The 14,552-nt window shown below is 47.7% G+C and overlaps 2 protein-coding genes across 12 annotated transcripts in view; both read right to left on the bottom strand.

The window, feature by feature from the left end:
* Positions 1-205: 205 nt before the first annotated feature.
* On the bottom strand, positions 206-4,947 carry PLPP5 (phospholipid phosphatase 5). Of its 6 annotated transcripts, none has more exons than XM_020876224.2 (7): positions 4,845-4,947; positions 4,602-4,670; positions 4,098-4,188; positions 3,653-3,716; positions 3,070-3,194; positions 2,270-2,440; positions 206-1,353 (listed from the first exon to the last, which is right to left on the bottom strand). In XM_020876224.2, the coding sequence occupies exons 1-7, from the start codon at positions 4,884-4,886 to the stop codon at positions 1,190-1,192; spliced, it is 726 nt and encodes a 241-aa protein (XP_020731883.1). In that variant the 5' UTR covers positions 4,887-4,947; the 3' UTR covers positions 206-1,189. The 6 variants fall into 6 exon arrangements, with proteins under 6 accessions (XP_020731883.1, XP_020731884.1, XP_020731881.1 ...); XM_020876225.2 differs by having other exon boundaries at positions 4,562-4,670; positions 4,845-4,934; XM_020876222.2 differs by having other exon boundaries at positions 4,562-4,670; positions 4,810-4,918.
* Positions 4,948-5,795: 848 nt separating this feature from the next.
* Positions 5,796-14,552, bottom strand: part of NSD3 (nuclear receptor binding SET domain protein 3) — a 104,783-nt gene continuing 96,026 nt past the window's right edge. For all 6 annotated transcript variants that reach the window (XM_070459887.1, XM_020876344.2, XM_020876348.2 and 3 more), the window contains 4 exons: positions 13,762-13,903; positions 12,622-12,728; positions 11,716-11,920; positions 5,796-11,387 (listed from right to left, as the gene is read on the bottom strand). In XM_070459887.1, the coding sequence (XP_070315988.1) occupies positions 11,146-11,387; positions 11,716-11,920; positions 12,622-12,728; positions 13,762-13,903 (696 nt within the window). In that variant the 3' untranslated portion in view covers positions 5,796-11,145. The remainder of the gene's footprint in view (positions 11,388-11,715; positions 11,921-12,621; positions 12,729-13,761; positions 13,904-14,552) is intronic.

Here is a 14,552-nt window from a genome sequence, read left to right as displayed (position 1 = left end):
AAAAAGTACTGGGCAAAGAACTGACATTCGGGTTCTTTTCCCCTTGACTGTTAAACTACAGTGATTATAAGGTAAATATTGAGAGCTCTTTGGTATTATTAACATCAGCCACTGCTGGAGACAGTTGAGTCACTTATGTCAGATGGGGACTCCAGTGTTTAACTTGAAATGTTTCAGTTCTCAAATGGAACTTTAAGTGCAAAGCCCACATTCACCATTTTATTTGCATATTGCATTTACATAAGGAAAAAGGTGCACTGAAAATGTTACTGAAAGAAATAAAAAACAAGGTCCTATTAAAGTGTGATCAGCATAAAGAGAAGGGTAGTTTCAGGTCCTGTGCATCAGTTCCGACCATGTCCCGTAACTGTTCCTCATGGCCCACTGGGGACAGGACAGGAGATGCTGGCCTGTCCTCCAGGTAAGTCTCTGAGCACCCTCTCCCGCCTCAGCCATGTGGCAGGGTGGGTGCGTTCGCACAGGTCTGCAGCCATGACTGCAGGCACGGCGGCTCGTGAGCTGGGTTCAACACCGGTGGGGCCGGAACCGGCATCCGCTGTTGGTCCTGAATCGATGCTCCTGACCGTTTCCTTGTTTACTGTGTTTACTCAGTAAGTCAACAAATTATCAAATCACTTATATTCACAGAATTCAGAAGGGACAGCACTATTTAGCTGGACTTGGATAAGCATAACAGTGGTAAATTAGTCAGAATTGGACATTTTCCTATTTCAGGTGGGGAATTGTCCCACCAGAGAAAGTAAACCGAAGTAAAATAATTTAATTGCTCATGCCCTGGATTTTAAGATTCTGAGCTATGGAAAGTGGAAATTAAGTTCTGGTAATCAATGCTAGTGTCTAGGATAAAGTGAGGCTAATGTAAACGGTTCTTTGTGACAAAATCCTTCTAAGAACCGTACTGAAGTTACATGTGGAAACACTGGATCTTGGGATGCCAGTCCGCTGGGCCAGCCTCGTACGCTGTTGGGGGACTGTGCGTGGCAAACAGTAGTGCAGAAGGACCTCAACCCCTCTCGATGAATCCCTGGGCACCAGGGCGAAACTGCACCAGCCTGTGGGCCTCTGTCCCCACCTGTGTCTCAGGAGGTAAAGGTCAGACATTCTTATCCTGGGCGTGGGGGGAGAGGAGGGCCGATGGGCCTGTTCTCCGGGGAGGTGGCTCCAGTGTCTAAACACAGAAAGGCTGCGGGCCGCGGGGCTGCTTCTGCGTGGCGGGAAGAGCAGGGCCGAGGGGCAGCGGCCTGTGGCACTCGGCGTCCGTCAGCGGAGGGTAGTACTGCCTGTAGCAGCTGTACGCGAACGTCAGGCCGATGGCGGAGCCAGCCAGGACGTCTGAATGGAGACAGAGGAGACCGCCTTCCCTCACTCACAAGTCGTGCTTGCCGGTGAGGGAGCTTGACCCGCCAAGGCTACTCGTTTAGCCTGCAAAACCCCTGCATTCCAGGGTTACGGTTTTGGGGGATTTTCTTAGTTTTATCATATAGCTGCACTATTGTCATTATCAAGCTGTTCCCTTAAACACCAAATCAAAACACATCTTTAGTTAGGTAAGTATAACAAGACATTTTCTGAGTTCACTACATTGAGTTATTTTAGTTTGGAAGAATAACAGGTTCATTGAATACTATGAAAAACCCCTCATCACCATTCAAAGGGTTCTAGAGGAAGGAATAAACTCTTCAGGAGTTGCCTCTCTTGGCAAAAATTTAGTTTATCCTTCAGAACAGCTCCTAAGGGCCTCGAGCTAATACTGTCAGCTTTTTTTTTTTTTTTTTTTAATTTTGGGCATTCTCTGCAGATACTCTGTAATTTGGATGTTTTACTATATCATTCAACTTAAATTTCTTTGGTTTAATTACAATTTTATGTTTTTTAAATTTTACTTCCATTACTGAACAAAAACCTTGACAGTGAAGTTGATTTTTAAGATAGTAAACTGAACTTTGAGGTTGGTTGTAAAAAATTTCTTAAGAGTTTTTTCTGAACTTATGATGCTTCAAAGTAATGGGAAGATTAGGATGTCCCTCTTTGGTAATCTGTTTAAAAGATAACAGTGAAAAAAAAAAAGAACAGTGTGCTTTCCCATTTTCCATGTAGCAATAAGCCACACACTCAGTTCAGATCCAGACCATCCTCCATGCATTTGTCTGTTCACTCAGCAGATACCTGGGGGTGTGTCCCAGGCCACGTGTGGGGGACAAATGACAGGAGAACCATGGTGGGTCCAAGGCCTGGACGCCTCACTTACCCTGCCAGTGATGCTTGTAGTCACAGGTGCGGGACAGTGCAATCACAGCTGCAAAGAGTAGGGGTGACAGAAACGAACAGAATCTCCAAGATTTTCCTCGGCCTCGTGGTGTGAAGCAGTGTAACTTCCCCGCCAGATAGAAGGATGCGAAGGCCAGGCTGGCAAATGCAACTAGAAGAAGGAAAACCTCTTAGTATTTGTCTTTTAAAGGAAAAGAAGACAGGGTTATGAACATGTTCTTAGCCCTTTTTGTAGCTTCTGGTATAGACCACTGATCGCGACTGTCAGTTATGAGGGAGGAGAAAACAAGGGAAAATGAAGGATTATGTCCCAAAGTGAGTGACATTTACCTGGAAAAGAGTTTTTGGAATCCTAGCGATGGGACTTCACTTCCCATTGCCTCTGTTTCCTCGTATATAAATGGGGATCATAAAAAACCCATCTCATTGGGCTAATATGCTGTCAAATGAGACACGAATCTAAAATGGTTTTGGAAGTACCTGACTATATAGTAACTCTTCCATAAAGGTTGGTTAATATTTTTATGACTAGCATGAGAGACTGCAGGATTTAGGCAGATAATACAGTAATAACTTTCAAATTTCATGAAGGGAAACTACTTCCTCTGTCCTTAAATGTTTAATACTTGAGGTTCAAGCTTGTTAAAGGGGGGACCTCTGATTTCTAGATACAAGAACAAGAGTGTGTGAGATGTTCCCATCCTCACAAGTTCCCTTGGGTTAAATTCAATGATTAAAAAAAAAACAAACACAGACGTAGAGTTCACATGGTATTCATACAGGACGAGTGGCCACTGGGGAAGCTCTTACGGCCCTCGTTCACCACGGCCTTGTCTCCCGAGCACGCCAAGTCTCCATGGGCTTGTCCATCCGGGAAGCAGCGGTAGAAGAAGTCTGGGCGTGGCCTGAAAGAAATACGCCAGGTCTGAACGTGGATCATTCACAACTCCAGAAATTGTTCTTCCCTTGTATTAGACATCGATTAACCTATTAACTGTCAATCAAATAGCATCCCAGGCAAAACAGTGAAACTGGAGTGGATAGTCACCACTAAGAGAAAAACCTTATTTTTTCCAAGGTTAGTATTTAAATCAGAAAAAGAAAAAAAGGCTGCTGCAGCACATAATTACTTGTTAGGGGAAAGAGTCAGTCACGCTGCAGCTTCCTCAGGGTGCTCTGGAGGACACGCTCTGTGGCACTGGGAAATGTGCTGTCTGGGCGGAAAAGAGCCCGAGAGTCAGAGGGGGACCGAGGCAGAGGGAAGGGAGGACGCGTTAAGAGAGGAGGCTTGGGAAGATGCAGCTGGGGCTGCGTGACCGCCCTCTCCTGACGGGGGAGGGCTGACGGCAGCTCGGGCACTCACCTCCCCACTATCAGTTTGATCGTGTTGGTGAAGACGCCATTGAGGGCCAGGGCCAGGCTGGCCGCTGCAATGCAAAGAAACTCACTGTCAGTGGGTCTGCAGACGTCCCTGCCTCGTTCAGCACAGCCACAGGGGACACTGTCTCGTGGGACAGCAGAGTGGTCGGCCTCCAGTCAGACTGGAGCATAAAAGGAACGCGGGCCTTGGTGGCCACTGCGGTGCCACAGGGGGGAGTCTGGCCTAGCCTGAGGACGCGCCGCAGGTGCACACACTGCTGTGCCCGCAGGTGTACCCGGGAGGTGACCCACAGCGCACAGGGAAAAAGCGGGGTAGAGGGGAGACAGAGTCACCTCAGGGGCTCGCAGCACGTGGCCTCCACACACTGAGGCCACCAGCTCCATGGGGGGGGGGGGGGGCTACGGCAGAGGACGGGGGGCACTCTTACCCAGGCAGGCCTGCCGGCTGTCGGCTGCGTCCGCCTTCTTGAGACACCTGGCCAAGAGGACGGGAGCCAGCGGGGCGAGGAAGGCGATGACCTGCACGGGACACAGCGGAGCTGAGCACACGAGAGAACAGAACCAGCTTGAAAACACAAAACCTCCGACAGCAAGAGGGGCGGAGTGACAGCAGAAGTCACACACCAGACCTGAACTGCTCCCCTGCAGGGGTGGCGTCCAGGGTCCGCCTGCGGCCCCCTGGGCCCCGAGCTCCCCCGGCCGCCCTGCGCACTGCCCCCAGCACGTGTCTCCCGAGCCAAAGCGGAGGGACATCCGCTCTCAACCCCGCCGAGAAGCACGGCGACGCGAAGCCCGGTCTAGCACTGAACTCCCCATAAATGTCGCTGCGGAGCCGGGATGACCGCCCACGCCCTGAAAGCGCGGTCAGAAGGCAGGCTGGTCCTCCACGCACAAACATCGGCTTGGTGGGGAGATACTCTGCCTCCACGTACGGATTCCGGTAAAGCCACATCTCCTCGGGCTGGATGAGCCTCTGGAAGGGCGGCAGCAGCTCCGTCACCCTGAAGGGGACACAAAGGAGCGGAGCGTCGGCGGCTTCCGGCAAGCGCGCGCGGAACCCGGCCGGGTCCCGGAAAGGAGGGTGGGGGGCTGAGGGCCCAGGCCCGGGGTCGGGGAAGGGGGCAGAGCTCAAGTCCTTACAGGAAGGCCGCGAACAGCGCGAGCCGCACGCCCACCTCGGCCGCGAGAGACGCCACGGCCACCTTCCCCTTGCCCATCGCCTGGTGCGCGCTCAAGGCTGACGTGGCAGCGCCGGGGGCGGGGCGCCGCGCGGGAGATGGGCGGGGCGGAGGGAGGAGTCGTTCCCTGCGTGTCTCTCCACCCGCCCTCCCACGCCGCCCCGACGCTTCGTACTCACTCGGCCTTTGCTCCCGGGAAGCGCGCAGAGTGCGCGTTTCCTGTTGCTGCGTTGCCAGGTTCCTTGCCGTTTTCCGTGGCTCCGCTAGACCTGGGCTGCAGGGCCCACCGGCCAACCCTGCCCTGGTCCCCTCCCGCCCAGGTTGGCCTGTTGGTCACTGAGTTGTAGCAAGAAGTTGTGACAATGAACAAGTCCATACATTTAATTTTGGAACATACAGGACAATTTATTGAAGTCAATCTCAAGCAAAATCGGAAATCAGTGGAATGTCATTAAAAATCTTTCCAAATTAATCCTCACGGAAGCAAAAAAAAAAAAAAAAAAAAAAAAATCGAATCCCAAAGTATTTGTAAAATAAAAAAGGTAACATCTCAGTAAATAGAATGTACAAAAATTATATGTTCCTACCAGCACACACAGTAGTAAGAAGCTTAAATATTACAGGCAATCCTAATACACTGTAACTAGTCAACAATAACCTATCTATATACAGGTTAACCAAGCTTTAAACATTTCACACTATGCAATAAAACATGGGCCAATCAACAAAATCCCCAAAATATCATATATCTTGAAGTCTATGTGGCAACATCAAGTCATTATTCAGTAATGCCCTAGTGGAACACCCCCCAGGGAAAATGAACACTAATCCTTATCAGGAGCTTCTAGCCAAGTCACAGAAACTCTAATAAAAAGAGATTGACTTTTAGTGAATATTGATGCTTTGTTATTAAAGACTCAAGTCTCAAGTGATTTAGGCAAAATAACATTTCACAGGATCTACAAAGTTTATTACAGATAAACAAAGTACAGAAATAACCAATCTACAAAGGTCATTATCATAAAGATCACGAGGAAATGAAAACAGAATCTGTAGGTATCTGTGGTTGTTGTGCAATATCACAAGTGGATACAAATGGATTTCTCATGTCAATTCCAATTATGCACACACCCTTATATATAAAAAGAACCTTATTATTAGCCAGTTGCAATCATCATTTAGCATCTTAGTTATCAGTGGCAATATGATTTTCTTGTTTAACATGGAGGGCATGTGACAGCACGAATGAGATAAAGAGCAATGTTAGTGACAATGAAGGAAAAGGACATTTTATCCAGTCTGCTTCTAAACTGACAAGAGTTACACCATATACACCCCTCATCTAGGTCATCTGATGGATACTGACAGCGCTGTGCATCACAAGTCTGGCGGCTGGGGAAGGGGAACCCGAGGGTGCCTTCTTGTCAATTAGCAGATGCAGTGATGTCATGCGAGAAGACAAAGGACTGGAATAAAGGACTTTGGCAACTATTCCTCTTCTCCCTTTCTCTTACATGCTAATGACTTTGAGATGCTCCCGAAGGACAGGTTATTTCTCTACCTCCTCTCCCTTTATACAAATGTGCCACACGCACCTGAACTTGTCACTTAAGCCATGGACTGACTGCAGAAAGAACGGAAATGGGTTTGAAACACACAGGTCACACCCGGCATTTCAGGAGTGTAACGTAAGTGCAAAGTTGTTTTTTTTCCCCCTACACAGGCATCTATTAAAAAGAAAGAGGAGGTGCGTGGGGATAGGGTTGACAAAATAACAAAGTAAAAACATACATAGGAAATACTCATGAAAATGCTGCTGGTATTTCATGCAGGAGTCTCTTCCCCGACGACATACACTGAATCTGAGAGACCTACTGTGGATGCTCCCGTGTGCAGAACTTCGCCTCTAACTCAAGTTCAAGAGGGTAAGAGACAAAACAGTGTACAAAACAATGCTTTCTACTTCATAAATTTAAAAATAACTGTAAAACAAGGAGAATTTGAGGAGTTTCAAGTACTTAAAAAACCTGAATTCAATGAGGCAGAGGTCTCAGTGTTAAAGTGACTACTTCGTACCTGTGGTAAACATTATAATTCCCCTCCCTCACCCCACTGTAACCCCGTTTCTCCCAGTACCCCACCCCAGATAAACATTGGTAGATTTCAGTATATACAAATTTCCAACTCTTTCGTATATGTCAGTACATGGCAAAGCTATCTAATTAAGTCTATTCCCGAGCCTATCTGGAAATGGAAGTGAGTTCCACTCTCTTTGTTTACAAATAACCAGAGACCAAGTCTAGGTGAAAGAAAGAAGGCGAAAGTCGCTCAGTTGTGTCCAGCTCTTTGTGACCCCATGGACTGTACAGTCCATGGAATTCTCCAGGCCAGAATACTGGAGTCAGTAGCCTATCCCTTCTCCAGGGGGTCTTCCCAACCCAGGAATCAGACCGGGGTCTCCTACACTGGAGGTGGATTCTTCACCAGCTGAGCTATCAGGGAAGCCCAAGTCTAGGTGGCCTGAGGCCAAAGGAAGTTGTTCCGAGTGATCACTTCATGTGATCACTGCAGCTGCAGCTCTGACCCGAGGGATCGAGACACACCAGCTTTTTAAGAAGTAATTCAAGTCTAATTTGCACTGCTCGTCAATTGAGCAACTTCCCCTGTCCCTTCATGCTGTCCCTTCTGCAGAAGAACTACTGGTGTGCGCTTCCCAAGCTGTCAGCACGCCATGGAGGCGAATTTTCTCATCCTAATGGGACATGGTGTGCGGGAGCATCTTAACTTTAAGGTGAATGCTAAAGAAGAGCTTTCTGTTTTAAAATGAAATGAGAGACAAGCAACAAATCCCTGGGAGTCCAGAGCCTGTGCTCTACACGGCTGGCCCGCCTGCTTCCTTCCAAACTGCAGATCTGGGCTGGACCCTGCCTGAACACACCACGCAACAAGCTACTATGAAGTAAGGAAACTCTGCTTCACGATCAGGAAAGAAAGCTGTCTGACAGCTGCCCTGTCTGAGAGTCCTTTACCTGATTATCTCGAGAGGTTGTGGGCATCACAGCATTCTTCCCAGACCTGCTTCCTAATACTCTGTGGAAATGGCAGCAGGGAGCAGCCTTCCCCCTTCCCTATTTTATTTTTTCAGTCTTTAGATGTGTTCCTGACTTGAACACACAGAAATCTCCAAGTTTCAATGATTCTAAAAGTCAGCCTATTTTACAGCTTAGGCCAGAGCTTTTTTGAGAATTAGGATAGGGTGGGAACTTGTTAAAAAGAGAAATGAAAATAAAACCCACCTCACTCCTAACTGTAGCCCTGATTAGACAGTCAAGAAGTGACTCACTTCCTCCAGCTGCTTCCGTCTTCCAGGAATGCAGCCCCCTTACCCGCCTCCCCCCAAAAGCGACAGGCAGCTCCCGACTCCCACCAGGGCCTGGAAAGTCTGGAATCTCACCTCTGGTTGTTACAGACCCAGTTTCTGAAGCATTCTGCAGATTATCAAAAATATTAACATTCACTTTTTCTCTGAACCAACATAAGGTTCAAAAAATTACCACCGTTATCCCATGCTGCTTGATGTTATTTCATTTTCGGATAAGAATTAAAACCAGCCATTTATGGCCTGACTACACCTAGATTTCACAGTTAGCAAATCAAATAACAACTTCCGGCTGCGAGTAAGCAACGTGTCTGTCGCAGCATTTCATGGCGAACCATAAGCAAGCACACTGCTCGTATGCTACGCACACAGAAAGCACGTCTCCCTCTTTCGCCTGCTTCCACAGCCTGCACCTTTAAAATACGTAAACCTGTGACCCCACCAGGAGTAAGCAGAGCTCCTTGGCACTGGCAGGACTAAAACCACTTCTGAGACTGTTAGAGGACATTCCCGGACAGGGACTCCAGAGCTGCAGTCAGCAATTTTGCTTTCCACCCTGATTTCTGAAATGGCAGAACAATCCCGTTAGCCACCCCCTCCCGCCCCACCTGCCCACCCTGTTGTCCCCCACCCCAAATCAGAAAACTCTCAGCGGAGCTCTGTTACAGATACACAAACAAAATGTGACACAATGCAAAGCTGCATAAAAATACTTAAACCTAAAGTATTTGTAGTATACAGGCTATACCCTGGCTTACCATATAAAAGTCAGATATTAAATAGCACTAAGTCCAAAACAAAGCAAGAAGATTTCATGTTGGATACTGATTCAACGCGAGTTACAGTTCAAATATTAAAGGAAATCCTTCATGTTAGTAAGTTTAGAAAAGCAAATGTTTATCATATACATATATAAAATAAAGTTTTAGTATGATAAAACATAGATTTTCTTAAGTTATTTTTTCTAAAAGGACATTAAACTCTATAGTTGCTCAAGAGCAAAGTTTAGTGTTTTGGTGAGCTGTAATTCATGTGACTGGCGGCAGTCGCATTTGGTAACACATGTGGCATCTTCTATCTTGCTCTTTCTTTTGAGACTGTATCTAATCAATAGAATTACTGGAGGCTCAATAAGTTACCTCAAAATTATTTGCTGGAATCACGCAAATGGCAGTTTAGGAGCTTAAGTAAAGGAATTGTAGTGTTTGTTTTTTTGTTGTTTTGTTTTTGTTTTTTTAAACCAAAAAATCCAGTATAATTGCACATATACATACAAAAAAAAAAGAGGCACAAAACAGATTTTTTTTCTTTTTTCTAGAGAAGAGCTCTAAATTGATAAGAAAAAAGGGGACACACAGCACAACTGAAGGAATGTTGTGGAGCATCTATCTTCCCAGCCTTTTTGTAAGGTCACTGGGTACTTCGGGAGGGAAAATAAATGCTGCCAGGTACAGGTAATTGTAAGCAGTCAAAATTCACAGAGAAAGGTAACGTTCATTCAAGCTAACCCTAGACTTCTACTTAGTACAGTGTTACAACAAGGTCTGACAGGACTAATGGATCCATACAGGGAATCCTGGAGTAGAATGTTCCTAAGCGCTACAAGCAAGGGCGTTGTGTGGGCAGACAGTCCGCTTCACGAGCGTCTATTCTTGCCAATACTGCTTTCTCGGGAGCTCTCCCTAAGTGCTTCCTGCGATGAAGTGCGTTTGTGTGGCCTCCCCTCCCCGGTGGGGGCAAGTCTAAGGACTGGACAATTTACAGGCCACTTGGGGAATGCCCCGGCCCCTCTTGCCCTCAAATGCAGAGTTAAACAGAAAGAGCTACTCAAATCACACGAATTCAAATTCATTTGTGTAGTTTCCATCAGGAAACTGAGTGGTCAGTTGATAAAGGGGATGTTTGACTGGGAGACGGAAAATAAAACGCCCAACATTCTCTCCAAGTCAGACCAGGGTCCACAGCACACTGGACAGACAAGGGTGCTCCTCTGACCCGACTTTTGGTCCGTGCCCTTCATCTGCCTTTAGCTGCCTTTACCAGTGCCCCAGGATAACAGGAATGTCCATTCGAACCCTGCATTTACATACCACATAAATGCACTTCACCAAAACACCCATTATCATCGGAGAACATTTCAGACTCGGTGAGACCATCTGCTTCCAGTTTCCTCCAGAAGGAAAAACCAGCAACCACATCACATACCTTTCCAGGTAAAGTCACATCAGAAAGCCCGCCGAGTGTGAGACCACAGACGTAATATCCACTGAGGGCTCTTGTTTTCAGGAGGCCAGGTGCAGTCCTCCCACAGAGTCATCTCTAAGACCATGAGAGACACCTGGAAGGAAAGCAAAGCCAGCCACCCTCCCGCCCGGGAGAGGGGCCTGTGACACCGCCAGACCCTTCTCTAGAGGGCTTTCTGCAATTCCTACTTAAAACACACATGTATACACATACACTGATCAGACTATCTGAATTATGCGTCTCAGAATCTTAAAAAATGAAAATAAATAAAGGAATGATGGCTACTTTTTTTTGTACACCCACGGAACACATCCTAGACTTTAAATGTATCTCATTAACAAAAAACTTTCTTTTCTCTCTGTTCTTATTTTAAAAAGCGAAGACAGCTCTTTTTTCCCAGCTGCAAAGGCTCTGGAGCACAGTAAAAGGGCAAGAAAAGACCAAGTGAATCTAACCCTCCACAAAGGAATTCCCAAACCGACGGAACTGAAAACAGCAGAGCCCACCACCGGCTTCGGCCTGCGGACCGGCTCCCCGCTCCTGCTTTCGCGAGGCGGCGCCGCTGGCCAAGGCTGCCTGCATCGCAGCGGTCTCTTCTTGCACTGATGCGTCCTCTACTTTTTTCTTCTCCTTTTTTTCCCTTTAAATAAAAAGAAGGACATTTTCCCCGCCCGTTTACTCTTTGACTTCTTCTCCGTGATCCTGTGATTCCAGTTTACACTTGATCTTGCTCCAGTACTCGGGGGACACGGGGGACGCAGGGTCGTGCTCCGAGCAGCAGAGCCGGCCTTCCAGGGCAGAGGGCACCAGCGCCCCCTTCTCATGATCTTTACAGAAGGACCGGGGGCAGAACTCGCAGAAGGCGACGGCCGCAGCGCTGCACTCATCACACTGGTGCCAGGGGCACTCCCACTTTCCTGGGGAGGCGGGAAGAAGGACGGAGCTCAGTGAGTGCCCGGGTCCATCACCCACCAGACACGCCACCTCCCACCTGCCCCTCTGGCTGGAGGCTGCGTCCGGCTGACCACAGCTCCAGGCCTCGGCCCACAAGAGATCTGCGTGGTCCTGGCGAGGTGGCTGTGAGCTCTGCCCCTAGTCCCACACCATGCGGGGAACACAAGACAGCGGCCCCGCGCCCACGGGCATCCCCCCGCGCACTGGGAGGTGCCTGCTCTGGCCGCTGTCCTCTCCGCACCCCACGGCACGGCCCACGGGGCTGGGCCGCGGCGGGCGGGGGGCGCTCACCGAAGGGCGGCTGCGGCAGGTTGAGGCAGAGCAGGTGGTAGGCCTTGGGGCAGTCCCTCCTGTCGCACATGACCAGCTCCCCGCCGCCCCCGCACTGGAAGCAGGCGTCCTCGGGCAGCTGCTTGGGCTCGGCTCTGAGTTTCCGTCGCTTCGGCTTTAACTTAGCGTTTTTGGCCTTTTCTTCAGCTGTGGAGGCACATGCCGACTGGCGGGAAAGAGGGATCATGGTTTTAACAATCACAGTGCATGAAGCTTTACGGAAAAGGAAACTCCTACGACCTCAGGTTCACGTAAATCCATCTGTTGTCCAGTTAGCTAAAACTCCAGAAGGGCTTGTCCCGTAACAGAAATGAAAGAAAAACAAAGCTTTATTGGGGCTTCCCTGGTGGTCCAGTGGATGAGGCTCTGTGCGCCTAATGTAGGGGGCCTGGGTTCGATCCCCGGTCAGGGGACTAGATTCCACATGTTTTAACTAAAAGAGCCCATGTGCTGCAACAAAGAGCTGGTGCAGCCAAATTAAAAAGAAAAAGAACACTGTTCTATTTCAAAAACAATGCTTCATTTTCATTGACTTTTGAATAGGTGTTTTTTTTTCAAAATTGCAAAAACACTGAGATATCATTCACAAACCATAAAACCCACCAATTTAAAGTGAGTAATTGCATGGGTTTTAGGGTATGGTGAATTTTTTTTTTTTTTTACTGTTCTTGAAAAGGAGTCTGCTGACTTCCAATTCAATCAGAAATACAAATGTGTTCAGAACCTGACAGTTCTTACTGAGATATAGACTCCAGTGGGGACTTGGCGTCTCAACTTCAGGCAGACACAGCCGATGGAACACACACTAAGCCACCTGGCCCACTCTTCCGGAGACGGCTCTCCAACAGCGCCCTCCCCACCACTGACCTTGGGCCGCACGCCCAGGAAGCCGCTGCAGTTGTCTGCCCCACAGTGGCACTCCGTCCTGCCGTTGCCCAGACAGTCCAGGTTGTAATTAAATGTTAGCTCCATCCCTAGGCCACAAGAGAGAGAACTGTTCATACTCAAGTCCCGGGGAAGAGAGAAGCCATCAAAGACACAGCCTCACACTGAAAAAAGAGACAGAATTCTGACATGAAGACCCTTCCCTCTTCCTTGTTCCACACCGAAGGCAGTGATGGGGAAAGGAAAACAAACAAACAAACAAAACTAGAGGAAAACATCCCCACCCGCCAACGATTAAAGCAAACAAACATTCTACAAAGGCCATCATAGCCTTTCCACTGAAGCGGTCAAACACTATGAAAGAGACTGAGAATCTGAAATCTGTGCTCAAGAAAAATGGGCTCTAGTTTGGGCCTCTTTTTCTAAAACAAATTCACACCTAGTGTACAAGTGAACAATATGACTGTGGAATTGTCACAACCATACCATGTTCAGTAGCTAATGTGTAAGTAGCTAATCTTACATTATAATCAGAAAAAGAGTTCAAAATGCAGGTTTACTATACAAACCGAAGACCCAGGGATTCAAACTAGGAGGTCCAAAGCTTCCTTTGGCTGGGCCTCAGCAATCCAGTGAGCGCTAGAAACACAGTTTAAATCCCTTTCAGTTACGGCATTTCCCTTCCCACCCATTTTTCTAACAAAGGGGAAATTAAGTTCTGCTGTTATGATGGTGAATGGGTAAGGAAAAATAAAAGCAATGACTCTGCTTCAAAAAGCTTTTTATGTCTAATTTGTAACAGAATGCTCTTTCGAACTAAAAAACAAAACAAGAAAGCTCCCACAAACAAGCCAGGAGACCAGCTGATGTTAACGCAGGCTCATTACTTTAAATTAAAAAAGAAAAAGAAAACAAAAGTTTAAACATCTGCTTACATTACACAGACAGCAATCATTTGGAGAACGAATTTACTTCTATTAATCTCCCTTCTGCAGGATACAGAGTTTTACTTCCTAATGGCAGATAATTCTAAACACAGCTCTTTATCTTATTTGAGTAAATACATGAGTGTCAAAACTTAAATAGTGTCCTGGGGGAGGGAGCAAGTTAAATTCCTTTTACCTGCAGGAATGTCACAAAGAGCAAAAAGCCCAACGCGAACGTCTCCATTCACGGTCCACTTTTGGGTTTCACAGTTTGGATTACAACTGTGGTTCATAAAGCGAGAATAATTTCCCTTCGGGCCAGCATCAATGATACGGTCCTTCAGAAAGAAAAGAAAGGAAGAGAGAGCTCCTTTGACATAAAACTGAGCATCAGCGTGTCGGAGAAACCCCCAACTCAGGCAAGAGCCACAGGGCAGCCCCGGGCGCCACCAGCCGAGGCCTGGCCACCTGCAGCTTCACAGATGTGCTGCTGGGGCGAGTGACCGAGTCCTCTTCTCTGCGTGGAGACCAGGTCAGTGCAAGTAAGACAGCGTGAAGTCTGGGTTCTTTTAAAGTTTGTTTCTAGAAACAGACCGCAGATAGCGCCACTTAGAAGGTCAGCTGGCCGTGGGGCCGAAGGAAAGGTATTTTCTGAGCAGAGCACGCTCAGCTGGGACGCTAATTGAGACAGGGATGATGGTGGTTTGCTGCCAGCCCTCTTCCCCTGCTCTGAGCTAGAAGTGGGGCCGGGGTCTGGGGGCACAGATTGATAAGAACTTAGGCCACAAAGAGAGAGGGAGGAGAAGTGAGACACTTCTCTGCACAAAGAGTTGGAGATTTGACTGATGGAAAGGCTAGAGTCTGGAATATAATCTTTGTCATTTATATTTACTTATATAAAAGTTCAAGGTATCTTAAGAAGCCCAACATTTTGGCTCCCTGAATTTACACTCTGATAATCCGGAAAGGCTCTGGAGGGCGGAGCCC

The sequence above is a fragment of the Odocoileus virginianus genome, chromosome 32 (assembly GCF_023699985.2).
Source record: "Odocoileus virginianus isolate 20LAN1187 ecotype Illinois chromosome 32, Ovbor_1.2, whole genome shotgun sequence".
Taxonomy (NCBI): domain Eukaryota; kingdom Metazoa; phylum Chordata; class Mammalia; order Artiodactyla; family Cervidae; genus Odocoileus; species Odocoileus virginianus.
Note: the sequence above shows the minus strand (reverse complement) of the source record. Positions and strands in the feature narration are given on the sequence as shown.

Coding starts and splice junctions, on each gene's coding strand:
- PLPP5 (XM_070459893.1), bottom strand. CDS start 4,422: ATGTCCCTCCGCTTTGGCTCGGGAGACACGTGCTGGGGGCAGTGCGCA. Junction 3,717..4,097: donor CAGCCGGCAGGCCTGCCTGG/GTAAGAGTGCCC, acceptor TTTGCATTGCAG/CGGCCAGCCTGGCCCTGGCC. Junction 1,354..2,269: donor CTACAAGCATCACTGGCAGG/GTAAGTGAGGCG, acceptor GTCTCCATTCAG/ACGTCCTGGCTGGCTCCGCC.